The following is a 17,818-nucleotide window of genomic DNA, read 5'->3' on the forward strand; positions in this document are numbered from 1 at the left end:
GAGAGGCCCATTGGTCGTGCAAACTTTATATGCCTCAGTACAGGGGAATGCCAGGGCCAAGAAGTGGGAGTGGGTGGGTGGGGGAGTGGGTGGGGGAATGGGTGGGGGACTTTTGGGATAGCATTGGAAATGTAAATGAAATAAATACCTAATTAAAAAAAGAGATGCATTGTACAAAAACCAACTCAATGTGAATCAAAGACCTTTGGAAAGACCTGTAACACTCCAGGGAAAGTCTTGTGATAGAGGCAGAAGCAAGAACTCCTGAAAACACACCACCAGCATCAGAAACATCTTTAAGCACTCGTAAGTGAGACGACACTTAAAGCTTCTGCAGGCTGAAGAAGCTATCTGCAAAGAGAACACAGAACCTACCAGATGGGCAAAGACTCCCATCAGCTGTCCCTCGGGCAGGAGGTTAAAGTCTAGAATATATAAAGAACTACAGAAATCAAACACCAAAAAATAAAAAATAAAAAAAATCCCTTCAATCAACAGACAGTTTTCAAAAGAAGAAACACAACTGGCCAATAAATGTTTCTTAAGGTCTTAGCCATCAGGGAAACGCAAACTAAAACTTCTTTAAGATTCTGTCTCACCCTACTCAGAATGGCTTTACATCAATAAAACAAATGATGGGGTGGTCATGTAACTCACATCCTACATACCAGACGAGCCTCCTGTGTCCACCGAACATCATCTTACTGTCACCACATCCAAACTCAAGGCCCAGCCCAGCCTGTTATGTCCACACTAGACATAATCAATAATCAATAAAAGAGACCAGCATGCCCAGGTCTCATTCCAAAATCACAAAGAGTGTAAAAGATGAAGACAGTAAATCCTACCTCAAATCCAACCAGTCCTCTACAGTAACCTCCGATGAGAATCTCCAATGTGAACCCGGAGCCTCCAGGACTTGAAAACTGAATTCAATAAAGAAAAACATCAAAGGGAGGTAAAGCTGAAATGAAGACGGAACAGAAAAACCTGGCAACCCAATAAGAAGCTCACAGGAAAGCCCCACAAGTAGAACAGATCAAAGAGAAGACAGAATATCTGAACTTGAAGATAGAGGAATCACAGCACATGAGCAAAGATATGGGGGGAGTTAAAACACAGGAAAGGAATGCACGAGGAATGAGGGACACCGTGGAAAACCAAACCTTTTGATTACAGGCAGAAGAAAACTTTCCAAAAGTAAGGAAAGACATACCCATACAGATACGCACAGAGTGCAAAACAAGAAAGGCCAGAAAAGAAAATCCCCGTGGCATATCATACTTAAACCACTAAATACAGAGCAAAGAGCCCTGAAAGGGGCGAGAGAAAATACACCCACAGCCACACTCGGTGCACTGTCCTGGCCTCTGCTGTCCCACACTTAGGCACACCCTCCTGACTGCATGGAAGGAATACCCCTTTATGGGAGTAGATTCTCAGCAGCGCCTTCATAGGATCTAGGAAAAAGGCATGTAAAATGTTTCCAGATCCTTCGAAGCTCTGCTTCGCCCCCTCCGCAAAATGAGAAACAGATTTGGAAAAGATGCGACAGCAGTGGCAAGCTTCCTGTGGACATCCACCTAAACCTAGGTAGCGTTCCCTCTAGTGAGACGAGCCCTGTTTCTATTCACTCTGTCTCACCAGGCTCCCCGATAGCCAGTTGCCAGTGCGACCCCTTCTTTGCTGAATGACGTCCATAGGCGGAGTTTTAGAAATCAACTTTGAGTTGTTGAAAGCATTATAAACACCCACAATCGAATCTCAATACATTTAAAAACTGAACCTCTAGCCTGTGAAAGAGTGCAGTCTACGGCTATCTACTCACAGCCAAGGCAGGGCGCCTACCACAGAGTATAGGCGCTTTTGCATGCATGCAATTTTCAGACATGTGAAAACCCCTGTGCCCAGGTGAGTTAGTTACAAAGCCCCCACTCCCACCCAGCCTTGAAGAATACAGTGAATGTTCCTCTTGGAGCAGGTAGGGGTCAGAAACAAGTTTCACTATCCTGGCCACCTCAGCCTCCCAAGTGCTAGAATTACAGCCTAATACCACCACAGCGCCCTATGTAAATGGTTCCTTCTATAGCTAGAAGGGACTGAATATGTGAGCTAAGAACTTCACACTCTTCGCCCATGTGCTGATTCCTCTATCTTCAATGTGACAATGGATGTGGACCACACATGGATGGGATGTGGATGTCTGTCACATCCAGCCAGGCTCCAGCGATGGACCTGACTGGGCCAGCAAAGGAATGAGGAAAAGACACAGAGACATGTGGAGAGAAAAACTGGGATTGGGTGGACCGGACTCTCTGATGGAGAAGCCGTAGCACCCCATTTTATTATACAGTTGAGTGGGGGTGGGGTTATTGCACACAGCTGAACAAAGAGGCGAGTTTAGCTAATCTTGGTAGGAGCAGTCTGTAGGGGAGCCGTCTTCAAGCCTTGAACACCCATTCATAGTGGGGCTGTGGCTGCAGCGGACATTTTCTACATATACTATCTGTGCATCGATCAGAGGGGAGGCTTTGCCTATCTCTGCCAACTGCACATGCTCACTCAGGCCCTCGCTCACTCAGGAATTCCTCCCCTTCCCACAGAGGTCTGCTTTGGCCTCCTGGCATATGTTTCTCTTTGTAAGACATCTCTTTCTCTATACCTTGCAGTGAACGTTTACTCCTGGGTTCACAGTGATCTCGGGGGGCAGGGGCTGGGGACTGCAGCATGCATGCTGCTGGTGCCTTTGTGTGGTAATGATTGGTATTTCTGATTCATCTCACTGCCATTAAACCTATGTAAGCAGTTTCTACGGCTGCATTTCTTTTTATGATACCAACAGGTCAACTTTGCCACTGAGCCCACAGTGCTTTTTTCTTGCCTGAGCAGAACAGAGTCATCCCGTGTGTGAGGCAGGGAAGCGCTGTGAGGTTATTCATGGAGATGGTCTGAAGATTACAAAACAAAGTCAGCATCACATGGGAAAAAATGAATCCTTCGCTTTAGTGTCATGCTCCTTCATAAAATTGTCCCTAAGCAGCTCTCAAATGTTGCATTTCCCCAGGCATTAGATGGCTTCGTCATCGTCGTGACAACAGATGGCAGCATCATCTATGTGTCCGACAGTATCACACCTCTCCTTGGACATTTACCGGTGAGTTTCTGCTCCAGCAGTCTTGGCCTGTGCATGATTTAATATTTCCTGGACAGGCATGCAGGAGTGCTGCAGGTATGGGGGAGCTACGTGTAAGGAGGAGGTGCATGGAGGCTTAAAGAGTGTCCAAGTTCTGCAGAACCAAACCAAGCCAAGGTCAAGGTCCTGCAGCAGATGAAGGGCAGGAGAAGGCATATATCACCCTGAAACAGGCATGGAGCTGTGACCTCAATGGGTCCAGGGCGAAGTCAGGATGGGACTTCTGTGAGTTTCTCAGTGCTGTTAGCAGAGCTCAGAGGGCAGCAGATGTCCCTGGTCAACTGAGAGTTGATTAAGGAAGGGGAAACAGATGGCCCATGCAAAATATGGTTTGGAGCTCACGGGAGAGGTGTATGAGATTGCAAGTAGGTTATAACACCAATCGCACTGAGCGCTTCTCAACCGCCATGTTTCATGGCAATTGAAACATTGTAGCAAGACACAGTTGGACCAGTATTGTGAGGGCCTTGGGAAATAAGTAAGTACTGCCCATGTGGGGAGAAGAGGGCCAGATCTGTGCCCCTGGGGTGAGGGTGGGACCCTCTGTTCCTCCTCCCCAACTTCATCCTTTTTTCCTGCCTTTTTCCTCCCTCCTCTCTATAAGCTTTGATAGCTCCCTAGTAACAGTAGTTCAACATGAAGTCACTTGCAGGTCTACACCAGGCTAGAAGAAGGCCCACCCTTAAGGAAAACTCAAGCCTTTGCCCAGCGACCCATTTCTTGCCTCGCCATTATTGGCTCCCACAGAACTTGGCCCACAGAACCACTAGGATGATGCTTATTAGTGGCAGATAAACACCCTCTCTTCTTGGTCCTCCGAGTCAGTCTGGCAGAACCAACCACCCCACTCCCAACCCTTGCCATCAAAAGGTTAGGCTTCCAGTTTATGTGACAAGACAGGTAGCAGCTTGCCCTGGATTAAGCCAAGGGAAATCCTGGGTCAGCATGATGCTAGAAAACTATGGCCCTCTCTTCATAGCTGTGCCAGGTCAGGAGGCAGCATGACCTTACTCCACCAGCAGCTTCTGTCTGTCTTGTGAAAAGCCCCACTCTGCTGGTGGCTCAGGATTTCTTCTACATCGTCCTGGCCTATTAGTTCCTTGGAAGGGCATCTCCCAGCCCATTGCTTTTGAACATGGTCTGTACTCCTACAGAACTATCACTGCTTGGGTTCTTCTGCTGTGCCAGCATCTTAGGTCTGAAAGGCACTTTTGACCTTTCCGGGTGGGTACCTTCCCACTGCATCATGGGAATCACCGTTCCCTGAGGCCAGGGTGGGACAGGCATGTGGGTGTCTCTTCTTGAGACAGCTGTTGGAAGAGGTTTCTTCTGGTCGTAAAGGGTGCCAAGGTGCACCCACACCTTGCTCTTTGTCTCAGTGCGGAGGATGGTGCTGATGCAGAAGTGACCACTCTTTCTTCATCATGGCTTCTTGGGGCTCATCTAAGGATAACTGAGGAGAGAGGGGGAGATGAGGTGTCTCTTTGGGGAGAGCTTCTGTTTTGCTTTGAGTGGAAAAGAGTGAGCAGCAATGGGCCCTAACCACAACCAACCAAGAGTGACCTGCTTTCTGGCTGGGAAGGAGGGACAGAGTCCAGAGCTGTTTGGGTAAACTCTCTTCTGCTTTACGCTCCCATGAGTATCTGATGACCCAGTTGCTATATGTGGCAGAGGGAACTTAGGAAGTAATTTTCCTGGCTCGAAATTTTGGAGCCATTCGGGTCCACCTTGTGAAATCATGTTCTAACTGGAAGGACCAGGGATGGCTTCACCCTCACTTGGTCATGCCAGACCCTTGTGTGTGGTTACTAGGTGACCATCTGTAGACTAGACTCCCACCTTGACACACACACAGCAAGGCCCCAGGAGGGCTAAGCCCCCTGGATGGGTGGTCTGAAAGAGTTGTGGTTAGCTTCTAGTCTCTGGCTTTCCAGGGGTGGACAAGAGGTTTTAAGAGCAGGAATTTTGCTAGTTCCATGAGCATTTAGCTATTTCTTCTGGAAATCATTCCCTACTGCTTCCAACTTTCAGCTGAGGAGAGCCCAGGGCAGTGAGGGCAGCACAGGGGTGGAAACAGGTATTCCTATGTAGAACCCAAGACAGTCACCAGGGACCCGGCCAATGAGGGCAGAGCAGGGGCGAAACAGGTGCTCCTATGTTGAACCCACTTCATTCCAGTGTGTTCCTGGTGCTAAGGTTTTAGGTTGCAGCTTGGGAATTCTTTTGGTTGTCTTTAATTTCCCTACTTTCTGGCAAGAGGCCTGTATCTGTCTGCAGAGTGTTCGATGTTTGCAGAGGCCCTGTGGTGGTGGCCTTTCTTCAGGGTTTCAGTCTGAGAACTTCCACCTGTTCGACTGTCAGGAGCACACACTTACTGAGCACCCACTTGCTGTATGCTAAGTTTCCATGTATTGATATCTGTCAAGCACTTGCAACGGTCTCTTGCTATCCTTACTGATCCTTACATTAATACCATGAAGGTCAATACCCCTGAGCACAGATGAGAAAAACCACAGTACAAAGAAGTCAAGTATAGACGCAGAGTATGCAGGCATCCAGGGGTGGGACTGTGGGCGTAAACTGGGATGATAGCTCCAGAAAGTCAGAGGTGTGACTGTGGTGTGAACTAGAGTGGTGGCTCCTGAAAGTCAGAGGTTTGACTGTGGTGTGAACTGCGGGCCATGGCTCCAGGCAGCCAGGGATGTAACTGTGGTGTGAACTGGGGGCCATGGCTCCAGGCAGCCAGTGGTGTGACTGTGGTGTGAACTGGGGGCCATGGCTCCAGGCAGCCAGGGGTGTGACTGTGGTGTGAACTGGAGGCCATGGCTCCAGGCAGCTAGGGGTGTGACTGTGGTGTGAACCGGGTAGCCATGGCTTCAAGACAGCCAGAGGTTTGACTGTGATATGAACTGGGTAATGACTCCAGAGCCAGGTGTTTAGCCACTACTCAGAACTCCCCAGAGGACAGGCTGTGGTGAGTGTCATTCTTCAGAGTTGGACATTGAGAAGAAGCATGGCTGGCTAGGGACAACCAGGACAAGGGACAGGAAACCAGAGGTCCCAACAGTAGAGCCCTGCCATGCCAAGGTTGAATCCCAGAGTCACCTCTGTGGCTGAGATGAAGAAAAATCCATCAGAATTCTGCCCAAGAGCCAGTGAGCTTAAAGCTCTGTTTCCTGCTTCTTCATGAGATAAAGTTCCTGATATATTTTTATACAGCAATTTCCTAATGAAACATCAAACTTATCGTGGCAGAGGAAAAAGGAAGGAAGGAAGGAAGGAAGGAAGGAAGGAAGGAAGGAAGGAAGGAAGGAAGGAAGGAAGACTTTAGGTGAATGTTTTAGTGGTGTTGATATCAAAATACTTGGCCTTTCTTGATGTCTAGAATGAACACAGGCTATCGAAGCAGAGATGGAAGGGTGTGTGCATGTGTGTATGTCTATGTGTGTTTCTGTGCATGCGTGTCTTTGTGTGTCTATGTGGGGTGGTGTGTGCATGTGCGTGTGTATGTCTGTGTGTCTCTCTGTGTGTGGTGTGTGGACGTGCATGTGTGTGCCTCTGTGTGTCAGGGTGTGTGTGGTATGTGTGTTTGCATGTGTGTCTGTGTGTGTACACATGCACACATTTCTGGGAACCCAGGTCTACTGGTAGCTTCTGTGGTGGAATGGCAGACGTTCAGGAGGGTTGTTACCAGCTAGAACAGACCTGAGACCACAGGGGGTCCATCTGCTGCTCTCTCACCGTGTCCCACCTCTGCCTGGAGACAACTGTCTTCCTAAGTTTGAAAATAACTGCTTGCTTGTTCTTCTTTGCAGTTTTATTAATGCTGAATTGTTCACTGACCTATTATTTTGTAGAGGTTAAGAATTTCATACCCTAAATGTTCGGAACAGTGTTTCGATGTGGGATATCTCCCTTCCCCTGCCAACATTTTTGTTCATTTGCATGAATTGCCTTATGCCTGCCTCTGTATCTGCATAATGAAATACCTCGAGAAGGGACTCAAATCTAAACAAAACAGTACATCTATGCTCTGTACATACCTGGCATCCATAGCCCGAGGAAAGCCTTAGGAAGTACTTTAAGTCATTCCATGCATTACACCACGTTCCATGGTATTTTCCTAAAAGTTTGGGGACTGGAGATAGAACTCAGTAGTCGGGAGCACTGGCTGCTCTTCCAGAGGACCTGGACTCAGTTCCTAGCACCCTTGTGGCAGCTCACAACCTTCTGCAATTCTAGTTCTAGGAGACCCAGTGTCTTTTGCTGGCCTTGATGGGCACTGCACATGTATGGTACACACAAAAAAAATACTCATATACATAAAATATTTTTTTAATCTCAAGAGAATGACAAAGTTTCCGACTTTGGACTTTTGGATCAGAAATGTTCAAGCTGTGCTGTTTTTTGCTCATCTGCATATAAGTGGGATCGTAAAGGTAGATGTGAAGCCAATGAGGTGACCCAGCAGGTCAAGGTGCTTGCCACGCAAGCATGATGACCTGAGTTAGACGCCTGAGACCTGGGCATAGAGAGACTTTCTCTGTGTACCACGGCAGGCACTCTTGTCATGGTCTGATCATTGGTGTCAGGGAATATGTTTCAATTACCTGTTATTCACCCCTTCCTGGTATAGTGGCGATGTCTGAACACAACATTTGGTACCTGGCACTAGATGGAAGAGGTTGCCAACAGGACATGAGTTATACATGCTGAGAATGCAGGGGAAGAGAACACTGATGCCCTAAGGGTGTGGGGTCACCCTTTTATACAGAGGAAGAAGTATGGTCAGAAGGGCACTGGGTTCATAGTAAAGAGATGGATGGATGCACCAGGATCCTAGTGAGCTTCTTTGAGTAATTCTAACTACAGGAGATGGTGCCAAATCCTCCACTCAGGAATGAGCAGGAACTGTGCCTGGTCTGTTAGCAAGAGGAGCTCACAGTATGGCCTGACCAGGCTTCCAAGTGCCAAGACTGCACATTGAGACTCACTCTGGAGCCTTTTTAGCATAGGTGGCTACATTGTAAACACGGTCTCTCCACATGGCTTACCTTTCGACTTTAGGCTAGTTTGGCATACAGAGGTATCTTTCCTTTGAGTTAGCCACTTTTTTATATTTAGCTCTTCTTTTCCTGAACTGTGGTCAAAGGGAATTCCTGTCTTCTGGGAGCCTGTCTAGCATGAGCTTTATTCAAGTCTCAGCTAAATCTGAGTACCTCACTCGTCTCTAGTTGGCTGTTCCCTTTGCCTAGGTCAAGGCCTTTAGGATTTCCCTGGGTCTGTTGGCATCTTTTCTCAATATGAAACAACCCTGGGACCTCTCAAACTGTTTCCTGTACCTGTAACCAGTACACAGCTTCAGCTAGGACTGCCACAGCCCTTCAGGGACATCCTAGGATTCTCCACCTAAGCCATCTTGAAATGCTTGGTGTACAGGCTCTTGACCAGATGCCATTGGACTAATGGGACTGTTCAAGCATGAGAGGTTTCCTGCACTCACAGAAGTCTCAGCTCATCCTCAGACTTGAGATTTAACAAAGAGGGACCTGAGAACAACACACTGTGGAGCTCAGGGGAGGCCTTCCCAGGAAAGTTCCAAATGGGGCCAACTCCTAGTTGACAGTCCAGGGTCTGTCAACGGTAGGGAAGAACCCCTCCTACCTCCTGCCTCCCACAGGTAAGGGATGCTACTGGGGATCATTCAGACTGGACAACAACTGCGAAGGGGACACTCCCTCCCCCCCCCACGCCCTGTAAGTGCTATTATTTTTAACAACAGAGCTCAGATCGTTCACGAAACAGTTCAACCGCAGGTGTAATTTGCTCCTCCGTCAGCACTGGGGTTTAAAATTTCAAATGATCCCTGTCAATGGCAGTCTTGAACACTTGAAAATGGCATCATGGTAAAACAGGTGGCAAATGCACTTAAGATCCAAGAACAGCACTGAGCTCTTCTTATGTACCGACCGACAGAACCTCAGAACTTCCATGTGCCCCACTTAGCCTACCTCTAGCCATTCACCTCTGTTCTGCACATCCATCTCTGTGCCCCACAACCCCTGCTCAGTCTTCTGACCATTGCTCTTCCTCATAAGGACCTAGGTGAAAGGGTCTTTCTCTTCACTCTGCTGCACCCACCCTGGGGGAAGGACTTAGATGAAACCCTTAAAGAAATGACTATGGAGTGACTTTGGGGTTTTAAGGAGTCTGAAATATCTTTAAGAAGAAAGGCTACTGTCATGTGTGAGCATTAGTCATATGCTAAAAATGCTAGCAGGAACTGGCTTAAAATAAAGTCATGAGCACCAGGGGAAGACGGTGAAAGGCAAACAGAAATTATGCCCTGGGCTGGTAGTGGGGTCAGTAGAGTCTCCACAGAGCTGAGAACTCAGGCCTCCAGTGTAAGTTACATTCCTTTCCTAATTTCCAGTCAGTCAGCAAAATGCTGGCTCCAGGAGGAGGGAGGCTTTGCCTGTTGGAATCTGACATCCAGGAACCCTCAGACTGGAGTTTAGCAGTGAATTAAGTGTCTGGCCCCTGTCCTTCCTCTGTTCCCTTCCTGGCTTCTGTTCACAGTCTGAGCATCTCTAACCTGATTTTTTGGTGTCCTGCCCTCCAGATTGTTAGTGGGGTATCATTAAATTGCAAGATGCTTTTCAACTGATAACAGAATGCAGTCCTGGTGAACCCATCTACAAGCTGCATGATAATTAAGTCAGGAATGCTTAAATGGACCTTGGATCAGCATCCTAAGACATTCTGGAGTTTGTGTCAGGAGTCTGGAATCTGTCGGGATTGTGAGTCTGAGCTGGACAATAGCTTCCTGCCACCATGTAACCTCTCTAAAGAGGAGTAGAGCACTTACTTCTGGGCCAGGAGAAGATCCAAACTGAAAATTCTAAGTGCAGTCTCTCCAGAATGTGAATCAACTTGAGGCCATTGACAAGTCACACTGCCCGCTCTCACAGTCTCTCGGGGCCCTCCTGACACACTGGTTCCTCCAGCTAGGACTCTGAAACCCTGGTCAGTCTCTTTGCAGCCTCCTCTCCCATAGCTCCTGGCCCTCACTAATCCGACACTCTGACATCCGTGTATGTGTGTGTGTGTGTGTGTGTGTGTGTGTGTGTGTGTGTGTGTACTTCTTCCTGGAGTTCCCTTCTACTCCCAAACTCCATCCTTCTCTTGGGTTCCACCCAGTGAGTCCTTCTTCTGGATTGTTCCCGTAGAGGCTGCCCTGCACCTTCTTTGAAATCAGCACTCATACTTAGGGTTCTCTGGGCACTTGTGTTTTTAATCTTCTCTCAAGAGGCTGGCCATCCAGCTGGTCCACATAGCATGCTGGAGATCAGGGACTCAGCACTGAACAGACTTTGAGCATCCTGTGGACACAGGGGAGGCAGAGGACACCGTCTGAAGGTGTATAAGCAAGAAAATATCACTTCAGTATTGTTGTATCTATATGCATCCCCAAGAGTTGGTTCAGCACACCTAGCATTTATAGAGTGATTGCTATATACCCTTTGGTATCTAGCAGTGTAGGCTAATGATCTCATTTAGTCTTTACCCTTCCTCTTTCTTGCATTTGAGGAAAATGTAGCTTGTGAGGCAGGCAGGGCCAATGTATAAAGATTCTCTGGGACTCCTGTGAGCCTTGCTGTGACATAGAGGAGTACCAATGGCCCAGCAGAGGGGCTGTCCTCACAGGCCCATAAACCAGCAGCAATAGGATGACATAGCCGTGTATCAAAGGTGGGGTACAGGGTAGGTCGTTAAGGAAAACATGATCAGGAGGGAAGCTGCAAGCTTGTTCATTTTTCACAAAGAAACGTGTGGGATGGTCAGGCCAGAGGAAGGCCAGGGGAAGCTGACAGATGGGAGGAAGGGATGCTAGGACAGTCCATCTGGGGACGGACAGAGGGCAGGTAAAATGTGTGCGCACATTATTACTCAGGTAAGAGATAAAGTTGATGTGAACAGGGGTGAAAAATAATAGTAATACAGGAGCAGAAGCAATGTAATGAGAGAATTACAGTGAATGAGACTAATTAGCCCACAGATACCGTCCTGGTTGGGTGGGTTTTGGTTTTTGTGGGTTTGGCCACTCGACACAGCCAGAGTTATCTGGGAAAGGGGACCTCAGTTGAGAAAACGCCTCCATCAGACTGGCCTGGAGGCAGATGTCAGGGAGTATTTTCTTGATTAATGATTTTTGGAAGAGGGCTCAGCTCTCTCTGGGGTGGGGCCACCCCTGGGCAGGTGGCCCTGGGTACTATAAGGAAGCAGGCCAAACAAGCCAAGGCGAGCAAGCCAGGAAGCAGCACCCCTCTGTGGCCTCTGCTTCAGCTCCTGTCTCCCGATGCCTATCATGTTCAAGTTCCTGTCCTGACTTTAGATGAGCAACAGGGATGTGGAAGTGTAAGCCAAATAAACCATTTCCTCTCCGGCTTGATTCTGTTCTTGGTGTTTCATCACAGCAATTAAAAACTCTAAGACAGAGACCGTCTGGGTGTGGTGGTGACGGTGTCACGGGGAGAGAAGGATCTGAATGCCTCCTACCTGTGGGGTGCACCTAGTGACCTGGTGACCAGTTGGCCATACCATTTGTAGAGATGAGAACCCTAGATGTGAAGAGGACGTGATAGGATTAAGATGTCTGCATTACGACCTAGGACTATGTGGTCTGGGAAATCTGAGTGGTTCGTGGAAGTTTCGGCCTGTGGACTTGAAAGGACGCTGGTGGGGATTCGAGCTTGAGAATCTATAAAGATGGTATGAAAGATACAGGACTGACCATTGCATACACTAGCAAGAGTTTGCTGAAAGGACCCTGATATAGCTGTCTCTTGTGAGACTATGCCGGGGCCTAGCAAACACAGAAGTGGATGCTCACAGTCAGCTATTGGATGGATCACAGGGCCCCCAATGGAGGAGCTAGAGAAAGTACCCAAGGAGCTAAAGGGATCTGCAACCCTATAGGTGGAACAACATTATGAACTAACCAGTACCCCGGAGCTCTTGACTCTAGCTGCATATGTATCAAAAGATGGCCTAGTCGGCCATCACTGAAAAGAGAGGCCCATTGGACACGCAAACTTTATATGCCCCAGTACAGGGGAACGCCAGGGCCAAAAAGTGGGAATGGGTGGGTAGGGGAGTGGGGGGAGGGTATGGGGAACTTTTTGGATAGCATTGGAAATGTAATTGAGGAAAATACGTAATAAAAAAAATTAAAAAAAAAAAAAGCTATGCATTAACAAACACACACACACACAAAAAGACACAGGACTGGATGTGTTTACTAAGGGGAAATGAGGAGGAGGGCAACCGGGAGTGCAGGTTTCCTGTCTTCACCGGGAGCTCCTATCTTAGAGTTTGTATTGCTGTGATGAAACACCCATCTGATCAAACTGCTGTGCCTCAGACACAGCGACCACCTCCTAAGAGTTCAGCATTCCATATTGGCTGATGCCTTCTGTCACGGATCTAGACTATCCTTGCTTCCGGTTATGTCACCGGAAGTTCCATGGGACTCAGTTGTACCTAGACTGTTTGCAGTATTCGTTTTGTATTCCCACCATTGAGCACTGGGGGGTTGAGAGGGGATGCAACTTGTCAGTGAGAGACCTAGGAGAAATAAAGAGCAGCATTTTGCCGGCCTAAAGGTCCAGAGAACTCCATGTTCTCTTCATGGCCACTTAAATAAGGGATTGGCCCCTCCCCAGGGCTCCATGTTACCCTTGCTGTCTCTACCCAGAAGACAGGAGTATTGGCAAACAGGGCTCACGGAGACAGGAGAGAAGTTGGTTCTTTGTACACACATCAGGCTTACTACTTGAGTTTTTTCCTAAGCCCACAGACAGAAGCACACATGCATGTGAGCAAGTGCAGAGCCCTCTGGCCTACAGACCCAACCAGCTGCAAGTTGGAAATATTTGAAATAAAGCATTGCCCATCCTGGTCATGTGCATACGCCTTTTCTACATCATTAGTCTCCAAATGATACAGCTCTGTATATATGTATATGCATATGTGTATGCACATACATACATACATACATGCATACATACATACATATTGCTCAGGCATTGTGAGGCTGTTAGAGATGATCTGAGTCTAGATCCTATGAAAATACTGTACCACGTTACCCACAGGAGAACCTTAAACAATCTCCCGGACATATTGAAGAGCACCTGAAACCCCTTTAATGGTTTTATTCTTCAACAGTTTGGTATACAGTGTACTCTGGTCATTTTCACCTCCCATTACCCCTCTCATCTCACCTCCCTCCCACTCGCCTGGAGCCTTTTCTTCTAACCAATCTGCCTCCCCTTCTACTTTCATGACTTTTCTGTCTTGTTTTGTTTGGTATGATCCAGTGAGTTTTATCAAGGTTAACTATATAAGCATAGGTTTAAAGGATCATGGACAACTTACCAGTGGCTTCACAAATGACTTCCCCCTCCCCAGCAACCATTCATCTGCAATCAGGGAAGAGTGGAGCCTCCCAAGGCTCTTGGATGGAATGTGGATGCAAACAGGTCTTGGGGAGATAACCAAGGCTGTTGTGAGCTTGTGAGTACCACAGCCGTGCCACGTCCAGGAGACAGCCTCCCAAGCCTTTGACCACTTTGCCCCTTCCATCTCCTGGCCCCGTAGACCACTGAGAGGGTCAAGTATAGGCATCCCTGGGACTTTTACTTGTTAATCAATTTATTTTCAGCTGATTAAGCCCAAGGCCTTGGGCGTTCTAAGCAAGCGCTCTCTCACTGAGCCACAGCCCCAACCCCTGTAAACCCTTTTACATCGTGATTCTAAGGTGCAGAGGACGAGTCCATGAAGGGTCTTCTCAGACCGCGTGGCCCTCAGCTTTCCTCTCTGAAGCAGTCCTGAGCTGCCAAGAACTCTGAGGCTCTGCCTTTGCTCTGAAGTTCACTCGGTCGAGCGCACGCCTTTTTCTCTTTATTTTCTCTTGCAGGCGGATGTCATGGATCAGAACTTGTTAAATTTCCTTCCAGAACAAGAACATTCCGAAGTTTATAAAATCCTTTCCTCCCATATGCTTGTGACGGATTCCCCCTCCCCAGAATTCCTAAAATGTAAGTCCGCCCTCCTGGTGTTGTTATTGGATCTGAAGACAAGAATTTCGCTCTAGCTAGGGAAAGGAGGTCAGAATGAATTAAGAAGGGAGGACTAATTTTAAGGATAATTTTCCTCGTGACTCAGAACATTTCCAAGATCCTTTTGAGGTATATTTTAAGTTGAAGCTAAAACTGGAACTTGGAGCACGTACGACATTTTAGCTTTTATGTGGAAACGTTGAAAGTATAGTTTCAGAATAATAACATGTTTCATGTGTATGGCAAGAGATGCCTTTTTACATGAAAGTAATAAATAGGGCAAAATTCAGGGAGCAGGCTGCTGATCTTAGGGAACACTACAATGTAAAGTTTCTGTGGCAGCAGATAATCAACTGCTAATTGAATAATTAGGCTGGAAATCCATATTCTGTCCTCCTGCGGCTGTCTTCCGGTTATTTACGTGCATGTGCAATTTTATGGAAGTTTGAGATTTATATCAAAATATTTGGCAACCTAGATAGAAGGCAGGCCTCGGTGTGTGCTCACCACGCGCCGCCTAACGAAGCATACGCAATGGCAGGCAGTAGCAAAGACGCTTGCATTTGCTCAAGCCTCAGTCCATTTCCATGCATAATTGGTCCCGTCGTACATCTGATTTCCCTTCAAAGCAAAGCAAAAAAGAGATTAAATTAAAGAGAGCGGCTCTATGCGAGCAGCTTTATTTTAGTACGCCATGTGAAAACAACCAGAACTAATCGATGCCGACATAACCAACCACAGACATCTGTGAGCAGATTGACTAATTGGGTCCAAGTATAGAATACGGAGTATGGATGAGCTACAGGGAGAACGGCCTGGAGCTGCAAGGGTTAGAAGCCAGGTCTAACGGTCCATCATACGGAGAAAACCATGCAGGCCACGCGCGCGCGGAGCAAATCCTACAGGCGCGACTTGTTTAGTCTGGAGTCTGTGTAACCCTCCTCTCCCTTTCTCTTTTCTCCCTCTAACGACCCAGCTGACAACGATTTAGAGTTTTATTGCCATCTTCTCAGAGGCAGCTTGAACCCAAAGGAATTTCCAACTTACGAATATATAAAATTTGTAGGAAATTTTCGCTCTTACAACAATGGTAAGCTTTAATTGCCCTTTTCTATCAATGGTGTCTTTTATCATGCAATCGTGTACCTGAGGTCCCAAGAATTATTTCATGCCTACGTTTGGATTTTTCCTGTTTCTGAGACCAACAGTGTGTGTGTGTGTGTGTGTCTGTGTGTCTGTGTCTATGTTCACCAGTGCCCTCTCACATTCAAGAGTGCGTCTTGTGCCTGTGTGCACACTCACCCTGAATTGTATGAGATCCATTCATTTGTTTTCAAGCTGATGAGATAATCTTATGCACTGAGGAATAGTTTACAGTTAACAACGAACAGGCTCAGCCTGCAGACTCTGCCAAACAGGCCTGTGCTGTGACACCCAGCTATGTCCCCTTTGCTCCCGGCATGTTTGTCTCCCCTGTACAGTCTGCTGCAAGTCTGATGTACTAGGCCTGGCTCACAGGTCTTCACTCACTACCATCCCTGTACACACTTAGTAAGGAGGCTGCTTTACCACGAGCCAGGAATTCTGCATTGGAGAAATCATCACACAGAAGTCAGTTTGATTTTCAGAAACTGCCAAGACGACTAGTTGCCTAACCTCTAACTGCAGAGACATGAGCTCTAACCTATACTTAGACACTCCTTCTTACTTGTGACCCATGCTAAATGGGAATGCAGCTCTAATGCCAGACGTTTCAAAACCAGGTTCCTTTCTGGGTGAAGCACTGAAAGGCCCGCTTCCTTGTTTGCCATGACCCTCAAACGCCACACAAAGCAGAAAAGCTAATATTTCCTAAAACAGCAAAGAAAAAAAAATCAGAAAGTGTTGATGGGAACTGGGGGAGGAGGCAAAAAGGAGGGAATGATATCAGAAGAAAGTAGAGTGGGTGCTGAGCTGCAGAGAGGAGGAGGGCCTGTGGGAGGCACAGGGAACACAGAACAGCTCCAACTTCTGCTGCCTTAGTTACTGCTGTTTGACTCAGGACCCACCTGGGGCTGTTCACTCCAGCCAGATTAGCCCAGGTTCCAATGGAGCAAGCCAACATTACAGCACCGCATCCCAGTGCTGAGGCTAACTGGATTTTTTTTTCCACCCTAAATGATCCTTGGCTGCATGGTATTTGAATAAACACACATGCTTCATTTAAAAGGCTTCAAGGAGATGCTAAGTAGAGTAAACCTGCCAGTGTGATTTTCAGATCCTTGTCCAGGGATTTTGCCTGGAGAGTATCCTCTATGGCTGGCTTGGCTCTTCAGGGGACCAGTTTATCGAGGAGTGCATGTGGCTTTAACTGTAAAGGGGAGGGGAGGCAATTCATTCTTCTATGTGGGCCCCTAAGTCTAAATGAAGCCAAGGCCTGCCCATGTCTGATCTGGCTAATCTGAAAAGCTTGGTCAAACTTCATGAGACAAAGTTAAGGAAGCCGTTACACAGCAATAAGTGGTAGACGGCAGGCTGCCCGCCCAACTGAAGAAGTTGGCATCTGATAGGAAAGCCAACACCATGCCAACCCCAGAACAGCTAGATGCTGCAGCTTGTTAAAATGCAAATTCTTAGGCTTTGTTCAAAGATGCAAGTTCAAGGAGCCCAAGGCCCAGGACCATGAGGAGTGACTATAGGAGTCTTAAACATTGAGAATTTATTATTGTATCATTCCCTAGAGATCAATAGTGCTCCTTCCAATCAGCTCTATTGTTGACTATAAGGAAGGGGCTATTCAACGAAGGCATGAAATGTGCTGACTTGTTAAGAACTAAACCCACTCTCCCTGTAAGCGGCCAGAGGTCACCTGCCAAGATGGTTCGCTACTCTCTTGACCCAGAAAACCCCACAAAATCATGCAAATCAAGAGGTTCAAACCTTCGTGTTCACTTTAAGAACACTCAGGAAACTGCCCAGGCCATCAAGGGTATGCATATCGATCGGCAAAGCCACCAAGTATCTGAAGGATGTCACTTTAAAGAAGCAATGTGTGCCATTCCGGTGGTATAATGGAGGAGTCAGTAGGTGCGCCCAGGCCAAACAGTGGGGCTGGACACAGGGTCAGTGGCCAAAAAAGAGTGCTGAGTTTTTGCTGCACCTGCTTAAAAATGCAGAGAGTAATGCTGAACTTAAGGGTTTAGATGTAGACTTTCTAGACATTGAACATATCCAGATGAACAAAGCACCTAAGATGTGCTGACGAACCCACAGAGCTCATGGCTGGATTAACCCTTACATGAACTCCCTCTGCCACATTGAGATGATCCTCACTGAGAAGGAACAGATCGTTCCAAAGCCAGAAGAGGAGGCTGCACAGAAGAAAAAGATATCCCAGAAGAAACTGAAGAAACAAAAACTCATGGCCCAGAAATAAATTCAGCATAAAATAAATGCAGATAAAGTTAAAAAAAAAAAACCCAACTACCATAGGATCCAGTCACCCCACATCTTAGGACACACCCAA

General features: G+C 47.3%; 1 protein-coding gene and 1 pseudogene across 2 annotated transcripts in view; both read left to right on the forward strand.

Annotated features, from left to right (window-relative positions):
- Positions 1 to 17,818, forward strand: part of Npas2 (neuronal PAS domain protein 2) — a 164,628-nt gene that overhangs the window by 100,540 nt on the left and 46,270 nt on the right. For both annotated transcript variants that reach the window (XM_029482993.1, XM_021158035.2), the window contains exons 5-7: positions 3,065 to 3,154; positions 14,172 to 14,292; positions 15,290 to 15,403. In XM_029482993.1, coding sequence (XP_029338853.1) covers positions 3,065 to 3,154; positions 14,172 to 14,292; positions 15,290 to 15,403 — 325 coding nt within the window. The remainder of the gene's footprint in view (positions 1 to 3,064; positions 3,155 to 14,171; positions 14,293 to 15,289; positions 15,404 to 17,818) is intronic.
- LOC110291078 lies at positions 17,146 to 17,728 on the forward strand (annotated as a pseudogene).

This window comes from Mus caroli, chromosome 1 (genome assembly GCF_900094665.2).
Source record: "Mus caroli chromosome 1, CAROLI_EIJ_v1.1, whole genome shotgun sequence".
Lineage (NCBI taxonomy): Eukaryota > Metazoa > Chordata > Mammalia > Rodentia > Muridae > Mus > Mus caroli.